This window comes from Rutidosis leptorrhynchoides, chromosome 8 (genome assembly GCF_046630445.1).
Source record: "Rutidosis leptorrhynchoides isolate AG116_Rl617_1_P2 chromosome 8, CSIRO_AGI_Rlap_v1, whole genome shotgun sequence".
Classification (NCBI taxonomy): Eukaryota; Viridiplantae; Streptophyta; class Magnoliopsida; order Asterales; family Asteraceae; genus Rutidosis; species Rutidosis leptorrhynchoides.
The window spans coordinates 146,859,041-146,878,058 of NC_092340.1; the positions used below are offsets into that span (position 1 = coordinate 146,859,041).

At 36.4% G+C, this 19,018-nt stretch overlaps 2 protein-coding genes across 2 annotated transcripts; one reads left to right on the plus strand and one right to left on the minus strand.

Moving 5' to 3' along the window:
* The first annotated feature begins 7,756 nt into the window (after positions 1-7,756).
* On the plus strand, positions 7,757-9,382 carry LOC139863875 (uncharacterized). The gene is made up of 3 exons (XM_071852476.1): positions 7,757-8,173; positions 8,276-8,674; positions 8,903-9,382. Exons 1-3 carry the CDS (start codon positions 7,757-7,759, stop codon positions 9,380-9,382), a joined length of 1,296 nt encoding a protein of 431 aa, XP_071708577.1.
* A 2,582-nt stretch (positions 9,383-11,964) lies between these two features.
* LOC139863876 (F-box/LRR-repeat protein At5g02910-like) lies at positions 11,965-13,230 on the minus strand. The gene has a single exon (XM_071852478.1). The coding sequence runs from the start codon at positions 13,228-13,230 to the stop codon at positions 11,965-11,967; it is 1,266 nt and encodes a 421-aa protein (XP_071708579.1).
* Between the last annotated feature and the right edge of the window lie 5,788 nt (positions 13,231-19,018).

Sequence of the window (19,018 nt, forward strand, 5' to 3'; positions counted from 1 at the left end):
AGGATGAAATACCCAAAGGATCGGAGAAGCATCTTAATATTCGGGAAGACGGAACCCGGTATAGGGCTGAAAGGATTTGGGTACCAAAATTTGGAGATATGAGAGAAATGGTACTTAGAGAAGCTCATAAAACCAGATACTCAATACATCCTGGAACGGGGAAGATGTACAAGGATCTCAAGAAACATTTTTGGTGGCCGGGTATGAAAGCCGATGTTGCTAAATACGTAGGAGAATGTTTGACGTGTTCTAGGGTCAAAGCTGAGCATCAGAAACCATCAGGTCTACTTCAACAACCCGAAATCCCGGAATGGAAATGGGAAAACATTACCATGGATTTCATCACTAAATTGCCAAGGACTGCAAGTGGTTTTGATACTATTTGGGTAATAGTTGACCGTCTCACCAAATCAGCACACTTCTTGCCAATAAGAGAAGATGACAAGATGGAGAAGTTAGCACGACTGTATTTGAAGGAAGTCATCTCCAGACATGGAATACCAATCTCTATTATCTCTGATAGGGATGGCAGATTTATTTCAAGATTCTGGCAGACATTACAGCAAGCATTAGGAACTCGTCTAGACATGAGTACTGCCTATCATCCACAAACTGATGGGCAGAGCGAAAGGACGATACAAACGCTTGAAGACATGCTACGAGCATGTGTTATTGATTTCGGAAACAGTTGGGATCGACATCTACCGTTAGCAGAATTTTCCTACAACAACAGCTACCATTCAAGCATTGAGATGGCGCCGTTTGAAGCACTTTATGGTAGAAAGTGCAGGTCTCCGATTTGTTGGAGTGAAGTGGGGGATAGACAGATTACGGGTCCGGAGATTATACAAGAAACTACCGAGAAGATCATCCAAATTCAACAACGGTTGAAAACCGCCCAAAGTCGACAAAAGAGCTACGCTGACATTAAAAGAAAAGATATAGAATTTGAAATTGGAGAGATGGTCATGCTTAAAGTTGCACCTTGGAAAGGCGTTGTTCGATTTGGTAAACGAGGGAAATTAAATCCAAGGTATATTGGACCATTCAAGATTATTGATCGTATCGGACCAGTAGCTTACCGACTAGAGTTACCTCAACAACTCGCGGCTGTACATAACACTTTCCACGTCTCGAATTTAAAGAAATGTTTTGCTAAAGAAGATCTCACTATTCCGTTAGATGAAATCCAAATCAACGAAAAACTTCAATTCATCGAAGAACCCGTCGAAATAATGGATCGTGAGGTTAAAAGACTTAAGCAAAACAAGATACCAATTGTTAAGGTTCGATGGAATGCTCATAGAGGACCCGAGTTCACCTGGGAGCGTGAAGATCAGATGAAGAAGAAATACCCGCATCTATTTCCAGAAGATTCGTCAACACCTTCAACAGCTTAAAATTTCGGGACGAAATTTATTTAACGGGTAGGTACTGTAGTGACCCGAACTTTTCCATGTTTATATATATTAATTGAGATTGATATTTACATGATTAAATGTTTCCAACATGTTAAGCAATCAAACTTGGTAAGACTTGATTAATTGAAATATGTTTCATATAGACAATTGACCACCCAAGTTGATCGGTGATTCACGAACGTTAAAACTTGTAAAAACTATATGATGACATATATATGGATATATATATATAGTTAACATGATACTATGATAAGAAAACATATCATAAAGTATATTAACAATGAACTACATATGTAAAAACAAGACTACTAACTTAATGATTTTTAAACGAGACATATATGTAACGATTATCGTTGTAAAGACATTTAATGTATATATATCATATTAAGAGATATTCATACATGATAATATCATGATAATATAATAATTTAAAATCTCATTTGATATTATAAACATTGAGTTAACAACATTTAACAAGATCGTTAACCTAAAGGTTTCAAAACAACACTTACATGTAACGACTAACGATGACTTAACGACTCAGTTAAAATGTATATACATGTAGTGTTTTAATATATATTTATACACTTTTGAAAGACTTCAATACACTTATCAAAATACTTCTACTTAACAAAAATGCTTACAATTACATCCTCGTTCAGTTTCATCAACAATTCTACTCGTATGCACCCGTATTCGTACTCGTACAATACACAGCTTTTAGATGTATGTACTATTGGTATATACACTCCAATGATCAGCTCTTAGCAGCCCATGTGAGTCACCTAACACATGTGGGAACCATCATTTGGCAACTAGCATGAAATATCTCATAAAATTACAAAAATATGAGTAATCATTCATGACTTATTTACATGAAAACAAAATTACATATCCTTTATATCTAATCCATACACCAACGACCAAAAACACCTACAAACACTTTCATTCTTCAATTTTCTTCATCTAATTGATCTCTCTCAAGTTCTATCTTCAAGTTCTAAGTGTTCTTCATAAATTCCAAAAGTTCTAGTTTCATAAAATCAAGAATACTTTCAAGTTTGCTAGCTCACTTCCAATCTTGTAAGGTGATCATCCAACCTCAAGAAATCTTTGTTTCTTACAGTAGGTTATCATTCTAATACAAGGTAATAATCATATTCAAACTTTGGTTCAATTTCTATAACTATAACAATCTTATTTCAAGTGATGATCTTACTTGAACTTGTTTTCGTGTCATGATTCTGCTTCAAGAACTTCGAGCCATCCAAGGATCCATTGAAGCTAGATCCATTTTTCTCTTTTCCAGTAGGTTTATCCAAGGAAATTAAGGTAGTAATGATGTTCATAACATCATTCGATTCATACATATAAAGCTATCTTATTCGAAGGTTTAAACTTGTAATCACTAGAACATAGTTTAGTTAATTCTAAACTTGTTCGCAAACAAAAGTTAATCCTTCTAACTTGACTTTTAAAATCAACTAAACACATGTTCTATATCTATATGATATGCTAACTTAATGATTTAAAACCTGGAAACACGAAAAACACCGTAAAACCGGATTTACGCCGTCGTAGTAACACCGCGGGCTGTTTTGGGTTAGTTAATTAAAAACTATGATAAACTTTGATTTAAAAGTTGTTATTCTGAGAAAATGATTTTTATTATGAACATGAAACTATATCCAAAAATTATGGTTAAACTCAAAGTGGAAGTATGTTTTCTAAAATGGTCATCTAGACGTCGTTCTTTCGACTGAAATGACTACCTTTAAAAAAACGACTTGTAACTTATTTTTCCGACTATAAACCTATACTTTTTCTGTTTAGATTCATAAAATAGAGTTCAATATGAAACCATAGCAATTTGATTCACTCAAAACGGATTTAAAATGAAGAAGTTATGGGTAAAACAAGATTTGATAATTTTTCTCATTTTAGCTACGTGAAAATTGGTAACAAATCTATTCCAACCATAACTTAATCAACTTGTATTGTATATTATGTAATCTTGAGATACCATAGACACGTATACAATGTTTCGACCTATCATGTCGACACATCTATATATATTTCGGAACAACCATAGACACTCTATATGTGAATGTTGGAGTTAGCTATACAGGGTTGAGGTTGATTCCAAAATATATATAGTTTGAGTTGTGATCAATACTGAGATACGTATACACTGAGTCGTGGATTGATTCAAGATAATATTTATCGATTTATTTCTGTACATCTAACTGTGGACAACTAGTTATAGGTTACTAACGAGGACAGCTGACTTAATAAACTTAAAACATCAAAATATATTAAAAGTGTTGTAAATATATTTTGAACATACTTTAATATATATGTATATATTGTTATAGGTTCGTGAATCAACAGTGGCCAAGTCTTACTTCCCGACGAAGTAAAAATCTGTGAAAGTGAGTTATAGTCCCACTTTTAAAATCTAATATTTTTGGGATGAGAATACATGCAGGTTTTATAAATGATTTACAAAATAGACACAAGTACGTGAAACTACATTCTATGGTTGAATTATCAAAATCGAATATGCCCCTTTTTATTAAGTCTGGTAATCTAAGAATTAGGGAACAGACACCCTAATTGACGCGAATCCTAAAGATAGATCTATTGGGCCTAACAAACCCCATCCAAAGTACCGGATGTTTTAGTACTTCGAAATTTATATCATATCCGAAGGGTGTCCCGGAATGATGGGGATATTCTTATATATGCATCTTGTTAATGTCGGTTACCAGGTGTTCACCGTATGAATGATTTTTATCTCTATGTATGGGATGTGTATTGAAATATGAAATCTTGTGGTCTATTATTATGATTTGATATATATAGGTTAAACCTATAACTCACCAACATTTTTGTTGACGTTTAAAGTATGTTTATTCTCAGGTGAATATTAAGAGCTTCCGCTGTTGCATACTAAAATAAGGACAAGATTTGGAGTCCATGTTTGTATGATATTGTGTAAAAACTGCATTCAAGAAACTGATTTCGATGTAACATATTTGTATTGTAAACCATTATGTAATGGTCGTGTGTAAACAGGATATTTTAGATTATCATTATTTGATAATCTACGTAAAGCTTTTTAAACCTTTATTTATGAAATAAAGGTTATGGTTTGTTTTAAAAATGAATGCAGTCTTTGAAAAACGTCTCATATAAAGGTCAAAACCTCGCAACGAAATCAATTAATATGGAACGTTTTTAATCAATAAGAACGGGACATTTCAGTTTCTTCCTCCAGGCCATGCGATCGCATGGCCTCTATTTACAGCTCACATGAGCTTGTTTTCTTATGCCGACGGTTTTTAAATATAATATAATATATATATTAATTTTAAGAATTAATTATATATTATATTATATTCATGTGCATAGTTGACTTGTAATTTTTAGTTCGTTGCGTCGAGCGTTGAGAGTTGACTCTGGTCCCGGTTCTGGATTTTCGAACGTCCTTGCGTACAATTTAATATCTTGTACTTTGCGTTTTGAATCTTGTACTCTTGTAATTTCGAGACGTTTCTTATCAATAATTGGAACCTCTTTGATTGTATTTTGTACTTTTGAGCTTTTTGGTCGTTTGCGTCTTCAATTCGTCGAATCTGTCTTTTATCTTCACCTTTTATTATTTAAACGAATATCACTTGTAAATAGAACAATTGCAACTAAAAGCTTGTCTTTCTTGAGGAATAATGCTATGAAATATATGTTCGTTTTTAGCATTATCAAATACGAAGTATATGATTTAGCCTGTGTCAATTCCAATCCGAAAACATAATAACATTATTAGCATATAGAAAATGAGAGAGTCGAACGTTGTCACCCCAACCTAAAAGCCTTTAATGAAATTACTCTACATGGCTCGTCGAAACGCTAAGTGAAGACCTTTCATGTTTATAATAAAAAGCAACGGGCTTAAAGGGTCTCCCTGTCTTAGCCCTCTTTCAATAGATAACTCTCCTGTCGGGCTCTTGTTTACTAAAGCACACGTTCTGGAATTCCGTACGCACCCCAAAATCTATCTACACCAAACAGGGTCAAAACCTAACGATGATAACATGAAAAATAAATAGTCTCAATTCACCGAGTCATATGCCTTCTCGAAATCAACCTTAAATAGACGCATTTTTAGGCTCAGTTTTTTATACCAAGACATGATCTCAGTGAACATTAAAGGACCGTCTAAAATCTGCCGTCCCAAAATAAATGCGGACTGCGCTGGACTTATGGTTATATCGATTACTGTAAGCATCCGATTAGTGAGAAGTATAGTAACAATTTTGTAGAAAAAAACAACCAATGATATCGGGCGAAAATTTGTGATAAGAACCGGATTCTTGTCTTTCAGAATTAAGGAATACAATGCAGAATTCGCACCTCATTGCATGGTGGATGTCACAAAAAAATTCCGAATGTCCTTGCAAATATCAAACTGAAAACAAATCCCAAAATTGTTTGATAAAACGGAAAGAAATACTGTCAGGACCTGGACCTGGTGCCTTCGAGCTACCACACTCCCATACCTCCTGTTTTATTCAATGTCCTCAAACTCACATTGTAAATTTTGTGCTTCATCAACATCTTAACATAACACGAGGATTAATATTAATGAAATCAGCACCTATGTGAAACTCATCGAATTTGGTTTTGAAGAATTAAAAAAATGATTCTTTTTAGCCCCCGGATTAACAATCCATGTACCGTCAACCATCAAGCCTTGGATTTGTTGAATTCTTCGTTTTTGTTTGAGTTAGCAATGAAAGAATTTCGAGTTTTTATCGCCCTCAACATCCCATTTAATTCTCGATTTTTGCAACAAATCAATGGAGGCGAATTTCGATATCTCTTCTCTTTCTTGAAACGTCTCTTTCTTGAAACATATTATTTAGCATCCTAACCATATCTGCATTTCCTTCATCAATGATAACATCGAGCTCCTCAATTTTTTTAACCACCTCTTTCAAATGTGAAGATTCATTTGCCCGTGAGTTATGAATCCATTGTTTAAGATGTTACTCCAACATGCAAAACTTAGAAGTGACACAAAATTCGGATCAACATTGACAATACCCCAAGCCATTCGAATAGTAGAGTCAAAATCCTCTCTAGCAAACCAAGAATCGAATATTTTAAAATAAGTCGGACCGAAATCCACCTTGTCTTGAAATAGAATTATAGGAGAGTGATCCGAATAACTAGCTGAAGAACAGCTCCATTGATATCTTCTCTACACTATCAAGAACATTTTTAGTAACGATTAAGTTTACTGAATTTGTTACCGGCCTTATTTCTCCATGTAAACTGCAAACCACAATCATAAAGCATATTAATATCAATATAAATCATTAAAATGACCCACCTCAATAACACAATAATCCGTGCCACAACGTTCACCTTCAACTCTGACCGCATTCTAATCACCAAAAAGAATGTAATCTCCCACATCATTGTCATGAAATTTGAAATTTTCTGCCACATAGTTAATTTTTCATTTAGATGTTGAGGCACATACACGTTAACCATATACACCTCCAAGTCTTCTCAAATACAAACACCTTTAACAATACAAAATGATCGTCACACTAAAGATTACTTTTCAAGAAAACAGAGGGATTCCAAATGGAGATGATACCACTCGAGAAACCCCTCGCCAAGCTTAACACATAATCAAAATTATGATTCCCCCATAAAGATCTCAATCATGACATTTGTAACCGTGTCATCTTAGATTCCTATAACCAAGAAATTGAATATTAGATATACTTATAATTCTCGAATCCATTTACATTTCCAAAACAATTTTGACCCGCAACTATTGATGGACATAATCTTCATTGGAAACCGTGAAATCCACCCACCCGATCCATCACATTATAACAACCTTTTAAGTTGTAGCTAAACATCTCCCAAATATCAACCATATCATCATCACCTGTAAACTTATCTTGTGCACCAAAACCTTCTTTTCGATCAACTCAAAAAGGTGTTTGACAGTTTACAGACAGTTCCCGTTCACTGCCTCCATTATACATAAATGTGTAACCCGAAGGATAAAGTAAACGCGAGCTATTATTTGCATATGCCTTATTTTATTTATTTAATTTATTTTTCTTCCTTCATTTTATATTATCATTATTATATTTTTGTTACTCTCTAATTCTCTGTAACCTATTCTAAGTCTTCAATAAGACTGAATCATTTATATTGAAAACTATTTTAAATTAATTTGTTTAAACGAATAATGATTTCAAAGCCTAACATATATAGGATTTATATTGGAAGTTCTTTCGTTGATGCTCATGAGGAATATTCGAAGATCAAAGGGATTCAAATATCATCCTAAATGTGACAAACTCAAGATTATTAATCTTTGCTTTGCGGATGATCTCTTTTTATTCTCTCATGCAAATTCTGCTTCGGTGACGGTTATTCGCGACTCGTTGGAAGAGTTTAAGCGGTGTTCTGGTTTGGTTCCTAGCCTACCAAAAAGCACTGCTTTTTTTGCCAATGTCCCTTCCTCGATGAAAACACTTATTTTGGATATTTTACCATTTGAGGAAGGAAAGTTGCCGGTTCGTTATCTTGGTGTCCCGCTTGTTTCTTCACGCCTTATGCATAGAGACTGCAAGGTTTTGGTTGAACGGGTAAAGCACAAGGTTGATGATTGGAAGAACAAATATCTGTCATTTGCTGGTCGTCTTCAACTTATGATCTCTGTTCTCACATCTATGCAAATCTATTGGTGATCTGTCTTCATTCTCCCGGATACTACTATTAATGAAATTGAGAAGGTTCTTCGAGGTTTTTTATGGTGTCAGGGCGAGATGAAAAGAGGTAAGGCAAAAGTTAAATGGGATGATGTTTGCAAGCCGAAAAATGAAGGAGGCTTAGGTATAAAGCGGCTAAAGTATTGGAACATTGCTCTAATGACCTCGCATATATATCTTATCCTTAGTCATAAGCAAACCCTATGGGTTAAATGGATTCATACTTACCGCTTAGCGAAACATCATTTTTGGGAGGTTCCGATTACTGCTAATGCAAGTTGGAGTTGGAGGAAATTGTTGCGTATTCATTCAGTTATAAAACAATTTTTTGTTCATCAAATTGGAAATGGTAACATTACATCTGCATGGTTTGATTCGTGGAGTAATTTGGGTCGTCTGGACTCTATTGTTTCTGCTAGTGACATTCAATCTATGGGGTTGACAAAGAAGGTGAGTGAGTTAATTAGTGGTACGAATTGGGTCTGGCCATCTTCATGGATTGTAAAATAACCTTTACTTAGCCAACTTAGTGTGCCTATTGTCTCTACTCATCCTGATATGATTATGTGGCGTGGGATTGATAATGTGCCTCGCAATTTTTTAGTAAACCTGGTTTGGGATGCCATTCGTCCTAGATCAAATTCTGTCAATTGGTTCCGGATTGTTTGGTATTCGCAGTGTGTGCTGAGACATGCTTTTCTTGTTTGGCTTCTCATGGGGGAAAGATTAAAGACTCAAGACAAATTAAAGAGTTGGGAGATTCATAATATGCTGCTTATTTGTCCTCTTTGTAAACTTTGCCCTGATTCCCACGAGCATTTATTTTTTGAATGCAACTATGCGAACATAGTTTGGAAAAAGATGGCTGCGTTGACTTATTTACCTGCGGTATCGAATTGGAAAGCTATCTGTTGTTCTATGATGGCTGCGGCTGCTAGAAATGTTTCTAGTATGGTGGTTGCTAAGCTAGTCTTTGGCGCTGTTGTGTACTTTATATGGCAAGAGAGGAATAACCGGATATTTAAAAAGTCTCACAGCTCGGAAGTGAAGTTGTTCGAGGATATATTCAGTACAGTTCGCCTAAAACTTATGTCTATCAAGTTCAAAGATTCAGCAAGAGTTGATATGCTGAAGTCGACATGGCAGATTCCTTGTTAAGGGTCTATGTTTGTCTTTGTTTTGCTATGAGTCTTTTTAGTTCTTGTAGCTGGCCCGTTTTTTTTGCTTCAGGGTTTTTCCTGTTGCTCTTGCTTTGTATTGTCATCATTCTTTTTTATTATTTAATAAAATTTACCGGGGTAACCCTTTACCCAAAAAACATATATAGCGATTCAAACAATCATATATTTTTTGGCCCCCATAAGTGATGTCCAAATTCCGTCACTGACCAGGGAAACTATAAACTGAATTGGTGAAGAGGAGAAAACGTAACATTTGTTAAGCTTTTATACATTCACTTTTGATATTTTACCTGTTTGTGAATTGGTGAAAAGGAGAAAACGTTACATTTGTTAAGCTTTTATAACTTTTGATATTTTAGTTGTTTGTGTATCGGTTATGTTGACTTGAGGTTTTTGGAATGGAGTAATGAGTTTGAAGGGTTACAGCTCTTGTCTATTACGAGTAATGTTTTAGTTAAATGTGTGTCAAAAAATCTCGGTATTTTTTTTTTTAACTTTGTTCGTGTACCATATTCCCGCTCCAACTGACAACACAGTTGAGTAACGTAAGACTCGACCAAACAGAGTCATTCATTTTGCTTATAGTAAACATTAAACATATGCTAAATAGTAGAATCAAAAGAGTAATAAAGTTGAAGTTTGAAAACATTGTTATGTGAAAGTTGACTATCATCACAAGTGTAAACATAGAAAAACAGAATATACGTACGATGAATTATATATACTGCAAAATGATTCAAATTTAATAGTCTCTAAATGATTTCTACAGCAGAAGTCCTTAATAGTCTCTTATCGATCATTGGAAGAATCAGAATTGGCTAGCATCAATGATGGAATACCATCCCACTCAATCGAACATTTTCATTGTTAATGTCTACGCACCTCATCAACTTGAGAACGATAAAATTTTCACAAAATCTCAATTGAATAGTAGAATTAAAAAAGTAATAAAGTTGAAGGTTTGAAAACATTTTCACAAAATCTCAATCTCAATCGATCATTTGAACGTACGAGTTAGAAAGTTACTCTTCTTGTTGAATAATATTTTAATTGATTGTATTTCACAATTTCTTAAATTTTGTTACCTTCGTTCGTGAACTTGTGTCTCACTCCAACCGAAGGTGACTCTGTTTTGAACTTACAACTGAGCAACTTAAGACGTGACCAAAGAGAGGCATTCATTCATTTTTGAAAAAACGTTGTTCATGTATTTGGGTGTCACTCCAACCGAAGGTGACTCTGTTTTGAACTCACTCCAACCGAAGGCAACTCTGTTTTGAACTTACAATTGAGCAAAACAGAGGCATTCATTCATTTTAAAAAACACATTAGCCGAACTAAAAGAATAATAAAGCTGAATATGTGCAGTATATAAACATTTATCATGTGTAACTTCAAGACCATCATAACAAGTGTAAACATAAAAAGGCACAAAATATGTAGAGCATTTGTATACTCTGCAGCATATTACAACTGTAGAAGAAGTCCTTAATCAGCATAGTCTCTAAATGAGTTCTTAAGCAGGCAGGACACCGAACTGTAGAAGAAGTCTAATCAGCTCAATGTATTGTGCAACCTTCACAGAATTGAAAGTTGTAGGATAGAGATTGACCAAAATGGGCAGCTTATGTAAAATACGTAACATCTGTAATATAAATCAAAAAGTTAATTTTTTTTCTTCATTCTCGGACAAAAAAAATAAATTTCAAACTAAATAAGTATCGAAAATTTTATAAAGTTCCATGCTTAATGCACATGTGAATAGAGATAAGCTGATAAAAAAGATAGTGTACCTTTTACTTTGACGAAGGTAATTGTTTGTGTTAGTTGATCACTAGGTAATGCTGTTAACAATGAAGTCAAGGAACTGAAGTGTTTTTCAGCTTTGGAAGTAGATGACAACACAATCTGAATATTAGTTTGGCTTTCATCTTCTTGTTGAAGTAGCTTGTCATATGTTAACTAAAAAACAAAAAATAAGGGTTTTTATTATTATTTATGAATCATGTTTAATGGATCATCCTTGTGATCAAGAATATATTCAAAACGGGTAAATGTATAAGGTTTATCCTGTTAAGTGTACCAGAAAATGAGAGTAATTTACACATGTACACGGCCTAACTAATGTATTCCATGGCCGTTTCTGACCCTTTTCCCTAGCTAGCCACCTAAAGATATACTACTAGGGAGGTTTAAATGAGACCTTTATCAGGATATCAAGAACCCAAACACCAAGTAATCTTGTGATGGTTACCATAGATATTATTCAACGATGAGCAATACATATTGTAACATATCTCATACCTTGACAATATGGTTCCGTTCTTCAAAGTTAATGAAAGCGAATTTTGATGTTAAAGTTAGAGATCCAGGACGGAAACACCAAACTACAGCATCCAAAACAGCTACATAAACAGATAATTCTTTTATGGTGTCGACTTCTAGTACTATATGCTCAATCTCATAAGGTGGCGACTTAATCCCAATCAGTTCCACAACATCTACGAAACTCTGCAAAGACAATTAGTAAATACAAAATAAAGTTGGGATTAATTGATATCATTTTCCTAAATCAAAATAGAAAAACATGATTAGATGATGTATATAGGTAGATACCGCGCTTATATGTAACTTTAGAACTTTGAATCCATTGTTCTTGTCAAAAAATCCCCTTAATTGCTGGAACCAAAGACTCCCAACATCATCACCAGGGTAACATTCCATAAGCTTTTGTGTTTTCAACTCAGTTGAATTTCTTACCAAATGACTAGACATTGAATAACTATGAGGATGAGAATACTTGAAGAAAAGCAACTTAGGGGCATCAATCTTAATATTTTCTAATTTACATCGTGAATATAGCGCCAATGTCCTCAACGAGTCACTTGAAAACGTCAAGTTGTTGCAACCTATGGGATTGTACAAAATCAAATTCTCGATGAAGGGGAATCTGGTTGAAAATTCAGATAATAATTTTGTATTCAGATAGGTAAAAATCAATGTAGTTAGTTTTTTGCATTTTGCCAAGTTCATACATGGATCCCTAGTTTGACACCATTTAAATATGAAAAGATGAGATAGATTCGGAGCTTCAATATCTATTCTCTTCACTTCCATACCATATTCAATCCAAACTTCTCGAAGATTTTGATTCCCATAAACACAGAATTTAGTAAAACCATCACACCATAACACATATAATCTCTCAAGAAGAGGACAACAAGTGGTTAGATAGTTGATCATTTCCTCATTTATACGGACGCCCACAAGTTCCAACACTTTCAAAGACTTGAACTTGACTCCATCAATAATCAAAGATGAAGGCAGATCACATTGCTTTATTGTCAAAGATGTTAAAGAAGAGATAGATAAGAGTATGTCAGGTAAACGGTACCTTGGCATCCGATTAGCTACGTATATCATTCTACCGACATCTATTACCAAAACTTGCAAACATTTCTTAAGTATTAATCCAAGGCATTCGTCGATCGTATCTACGTCTCTAGACTCACGAAGTTCTGCGATAAGCTTGAAAGTGTGCAGGTAGAAGTTTTGATTGCGAAATCTGGAAATGGTATAAGCAACATAGTTGAAAAAAACGTTCCTCTTGTATGGTTTTGTTGCATAAAAATGATGAATATTGAACTCTAGATATGGGAGGGAAGCCGTTATAGCAAACCATTCTTTAGACAATACGCTGATTCGAACAAGGTCTCTTGGAGAATTTATAAAAGAGAGTATGTGATGGACGATTGATTCAGGAAGCTGTGATATCCGATCCACCGTAATTGTTGTATTTGTATCTACTATTATGTTATCCTCCATGTTTTCGATTTTCTGTTTGTGATACCCACAAAAACAAATTCCAAAATACAATACAATGTAACATCCCGCCTTTTTCCGTCAACTTTTCCGTTTAACTATTTAAGTTCCGTTAGATGTTTATAACACATCTCGTTAATATGCGTTTGAATTATCTTGTTAGGTAATTCCCGCACCCGATTTAAGTTGAGGGACCAATCTTGCCAAATGTTGAAACTTGTGACTAGGTCAAAGAGTCAAACTCTCATTCTATCCATTCATTCATCTCTTCCAATTTCTTAATACTTCAACTTTTCCTCTCAACTTCAAGAACAAAGATTCATCATCCAAAACCGAGCTAGTGATCTTCTTGCCAAACAAAATACATATTTGAACTCCTCGTGATCTCCTCTTCGATTTCATACCGGTTTCATCAATTTTGGGTAACTTTCTAAATCACTAATCTTTGTGTTCTTGAGATTTTTAAGTTATAAGTTTGTTAATTAGTATCTATGGCTCAAGTCTAGTTTGGTTATGTGTTTTGTATGCTCGTTTTTGATATTTTGGAGTAACTAGTTCATATGGAAAGTTAACATGCTTAATCTTGAGTTTTAAGTGTTCATGTGTTGTTAGATGCTAAGACTTCATGTTTTAATCTTGTTCCTAGTGTTACTAGCTTCATTATGATGTAAAGATTGATCAAAGAAACCTCTTAAACTTGATTATGAAATTTGGTAACTTTTGGTTAGGGTTTCATGAACTAGGAATGGATTTTGAAGCATTAAATGACATGAAGTGTTAATTATAAGTGTTAGGTTGTGTTGTATGCTTAATTACCTTCGAAACGGCATATTGTTCATGTCTTTTGGTTACCGAATCATTAAATAGCATTTATGACTTATATGCATTGAATGAGGGTCACTAAATGCGGTTTTTGGTTGTTGTATGCGAAAGTTTGATTGATGATAAGTGCATAGTTGTGTTCCTCGTCAAAATACCTTTCCGGTGATATAAAATACATGTCTTGAATGTTTGCGGGTTGTAATTTGTGTTGGTTTATGTTTGGACTCGTGCACTTAGGAGTTTCAGCAACCAGGGTCTGGAAACAAGCCAAGACGCCGTCCCAATACCCAGGACGACGTCCTGACTTTCAAACCTAGACGCCGTCTAGGGGTCCAAGACGCCGTCTTGCCCTTCAAAGTGGGACGCCGTCTAGGCCTTTTGGGACGCCGTCCCATAAGCCTAAAGTGGGCTGTTTTGATTGTCATTTAACGAAAAATGTTTGGGACGTTCTAGACCTCCGTTTCACATGAGACTTGTTCCAACATGCTTATATATGATTAAAAACTTCAGAAAATTCGTTCGAGGCCCGACCCGAACGTGTTGACTTTTTCGTTGACTTTGACCCGACCAAGTTTGACTTTTAATCAAACTTGACCAATTACTTATGTAATCTTTCTAACTTGTTTCTATACGCGTACCTTGCATGAAACTTGACTATTTGCTTCACATGCTTCGTAATCGAGTCGTATTGAGCCATAGGACTAATTGAACAACTTTGACCCCTCGTGACTTTCGTTATTGATACAACCTATTTGTTTAGGTCAAGACTAGCATTGTTACTGCACGTTTACTTGTCGAAGTACTTTTTGGTTCGTGCATACAAGGTGAGATCATAGTCCCACTTTTACTCTTTTTGAACTTACATTTGGGATGAGAAAACATAAACATTTCTTCTACTAAGTGAACACAAGTACAGGAAAACAAACATTCTACATACGAGTTTAGAACAAAATCCTCAATTCGATTATCATTAGTTACACTTGCCGGGTGTAAGCGAGAACTTATGTTGTATGGATCCATATGGGTTTGACAAACCCTCATTCAAACGGTTCGCTACCGTTTACAAATGAAATATATTTTCGAGAAACAGTGTATGTTCTAGCACTAAGTGATGGGGTTCAATGGAAGGAAATGTTAAGCATTGATAATTGGGTGCTCGTGAAACAAACTTTTGGAATGTATTACTATTATTTCATTGATGCAAATCTTGTGGTTCACTTGTACTTACTTACTTAAACCTATGATTTCACCAACGTTTTCGTTGACAGATTTCTATGTTTTTCTCAGGTCCTTGAACGATACATGATACATGCTTCCGCTCATTATTTGATACTTGCATTGGATGTCGAGTATACGTGCATTTCATGGAGCGTCTTTTGACTTTACTTTAAATCGTGTCGCCTAGATTTCATTCGTATTATAACGTTGTAACTTAACTATTGGTTGAACAATTCTTGTAAACTTTGAAACAATCTTTATTTTGAAATGAAGGCGACATATCTTTTGGTCAAACGTTGTTTTAAAGACTTATGACCACGTAACGGGACCTAAGTAGACGACGCCGTCAATGACGATTTGGTCGGGTCGCTACAGATGGTATCAGAGCGTTGGTTGTAGGGATTTAGAGTTCATTGGTGTCGACCCCGAGTCATAGGGTACATTGGTGAGTCTAGACTACAACCGGCATATAGACTTGAAGTAGGAATTACTTGACTACTTGTGCATTTATACTCGAACGCTTCTACTCATATCTACTCTTAGTTCATCTTAATCTCACGTTGTTTAATTTGATTGACACGCCACCTTGACTATATGAAATGATGTCGAATGCACATATGAATCAGGGTAATATAATTTCCGGGATTATATTACGGTGACTCATATGAACGTTCCGACATTATGACATAAAGAATTTAAGGCGAGTCGAGGAAAAACTTCTCTTTATCTTTATTCTATATCACGGTTAGTATTATTGAGAATACTAATCAATGATATTCTTGTGTCTTGAAGGAACAATGGCTCCTCGTCGTGTACGCCGCAATGAAACTCCCGAACAAGCTCTCGAACGGATGATAGCAACCGCCGTAGATGCGGCCATGGCCGGTCACTCATCCAACAACAATAATAATAACAACCACAACAACAACAACAACAATAACAACAACAATGGAGCCGGAAACTCAAACGAGGGATGCTCCTATAAAGCTTTCATGGGGTGCAAACCTCACACTTTTGATGGAACCGGGGGACCGGTCGTGCTCACCCGATGGTTTGAGCAAACGGAAGCCGTCTTTAGCATAAGCGGTTGTCGGGACCAAGACAAGGTCAAATACTCCACTCACACTTTCTCCGGAATTGCTCTAACATGGTGGAACACCTATGTTCAATCGGTGGGTACCGATGAAGCTCATGCCCTCTCTTGGGCCGATCTAAAGGAAAAGATGATTGTTGAATATTTTCCGCGCGAAGAAACCCGAAAGCTTGAGGAAGAACTAAGAGCTTTGAAAGCGGTCGGAAACGATCTTAAAGCTTATAATCAACGCTTCGCCGAACTATCCTTGATGTGTCCTAATCTCGTTAACCCCGAATCTCAAAGGATTGAGCTCTACATGCTCGGTCTTCCAAAAAGCATCAAACAAGGGGTGATGTCATCCAAACCCACTACTCATCAAGCCGCTATGAACATGGCTCGCCAACTAATTGAAACGGTTGACGAAATCGTAGTTCCGGCACCTAAGGCCGAGGATAAATCGGGCGGCAACAAAAGAAAGTGGGAACCCTCCCAATCAAGCAACAACAACTTTGCCAAGAAATCTTTCACTTCCGACGGCAAGAAGGGTTATGCCGGGAATCTACCTCTTTGCAACAAATGCAACAAACATCACTTTGGTGAATGTGGCAAGTTAATTTGCCACCGGTGCCAAGGAGTTGGTCATAAGGCCAACGATTGTAAAAGTGCCACTCCCGTTGCTCGAAAGTGGCCCAATGCACCAAAGACGGGCACTTGTTACGAATGTGGTCAAACGGGTCATTATAGAAATGCATGCCCGAAAAGGAAAGATAATACCAATACGCGCGGCCGAGCTTTCAACATCAACACCGAGGAAGCCCGGGATGACACTGAACTAGTCACGGGTACGTTTCTTCTCAACAATTCTTATGTCTCCTGTTTATTCGATTCGGGTGCCGATAAATGCTTTGTATCCAAGACTTTGACTCATTCTTTTAGCACTCCACCTCTTCCATTAGATACCACTTATACCATTGAAGTGGCTAACGGGAAACTATTAAGTGCCAACACATATTACCGGGGGTGTACGTTAAACATTTTGGGTAAGGAATTTGAAATTGACTTGATACCCATGGAACTAGGAAGCTTTGATGTAATAATCGGTATGAACTGGTTAGTCAAAACGAAATCTCACATTCTTTGTGATCTTAACGCAATCCGAATTCCTATCGAGAATGGTGAACCTTTGATCGTCTATGGCGATAAGAGTTGCACCGGACTCAACCTCGTTTCGTGTGTTAAAGTTAGAAAACTACTCCGTAAGGGTTGTTTTGCGATCCTTGCTCACGTTAAGAAAGTCGAGTCCGATGAGAAGCACATCGATGATGTGCCAATTGTTAGTGACTATTCCGATGTATTTCCCGACGAATTGCCGGGTCTTCCGCCTCATCGACCGGTTGAATTCCAAATCGATCTTATTCCGGGAGCCGCACCCGTAGCACGTGCACCATATAGACTCGCTCCATCCGAAATGCAAGAATTGCAAAGTCAAATCCAAGAACTACTTGATCGTGGTTTTATCCAACCTAGCCATTCACCTTGGGGCGCTCCGATTTTGTTTGTTAAAAAGAAAGACGGATCCCTACGAATGTGCATTGATTATCGTGAACTAAATAAATTGACGGTTAAGAACCGATATCCTCTTCCTCGCATCGATGACCTCTTTGATCAACTACAAGGGTCTTGTGTATATTCGAAAATCGATCTCCGCTCGGGTTATCATCAATTAAGGGTTAAGGGGGGAGATGTCTCCAAAACCGCTTTCCGGACTCGTTACGGTAGTTATGAATTCCTTGTCATGCCATTTGGTCTCACTAACGCACCGGCGGTGTTCATGGATCTTATGAACCGCGTGTGCAAACCGTATCTTGACAAATTCGTTATCGTGTTCATCGATGATATTTTAGTCTATTCAAAAAGCGAAGAAGAACACGAGGAACACCTCCGACTTGTGCTTGAACTTTTAAGACAAGAACAACTCTATGCCAAATTCTCCAAGTGTGAATTTTGGTTAAAGGAAGTTCAATTTCTTGGTCATGTTGTAAGTGACCAAGGTATTAAAGTCGATCCAACGAAAATCGAAGCCATTAGCAAATGGGAGACTCCTACTACTCCTACTCACATTCGTCAATTTTTGGGTCTCGCCGGGTACTATCGTAGATTCATCGAAAATTTCTCTTTGGTTGCACGTCCTCTAACCGCATTGACTCACAAGGGAAAGAAATTCATTTGGGCGACCGAACATGAATCCGCATTCCAAATCTTGAAAACGAAGCTAACCACCGCTCCTATCTTGTCACTTCCCGAAGGCAATGATGACTTTGTTGTATATTGCGATGCCTCAAAACATGGTTTTGGGTGTGTATTGATGCAACGAACGAAAGTCATTGCTTATGCTTCTCGACAACTCAAAATTCATGAACGAAACTACACGACGCATGATCTCGAACTCGGAGCCGTTGTCTTTGCACTTAAAATGTGGAGACACTATCTTTATGGAACCAAGAGTACTATCTTTACCGACCACAAAAGTCTCCAACACATTTTCGATCAAAAGCAACTAAACATGAGACAACGAAGGTGGATTGAAACCTTAAACGATTACGATTGCGAGCTTCGTTACCATCCCGGGAAGGCAAATGTAGTAGCCGATGCCTTAAGCCGAAAAGAAAGAGCGGT

Excerpts from the sequence above, each read along its gene's own strand:
- LOC139863875 (XM_071852476.1), top strand. The coding sequence starts at position 7,757 with ATGAGGAATATTCGAAGATCAAAGGGATTCAAATATCATCCTAAATGT. Across the intron at positions 8,174-8,275 it reads GTCTTCAACTTATGATCTCT|GGCGAGATGAAAAGAGGTAA; the intron begins GTTCTCACATCT and ends TTATGGTGTCAG. Across the intron at positions 8,675-8,902 it reads CTATGGGGTTGACAAAGAAG|TGTGTGCTGAGACATGCTTT; the intron begins GTGAGTGAGTTA and ends TGGTATTCGCAG.
- LOC139863876 (XM_071852478.1), bottom strand. The coding sequence starts at position 13,230 with ATGGAGGATAACATAATAGTAGATACAAATACAACAATTACGGTGGAT.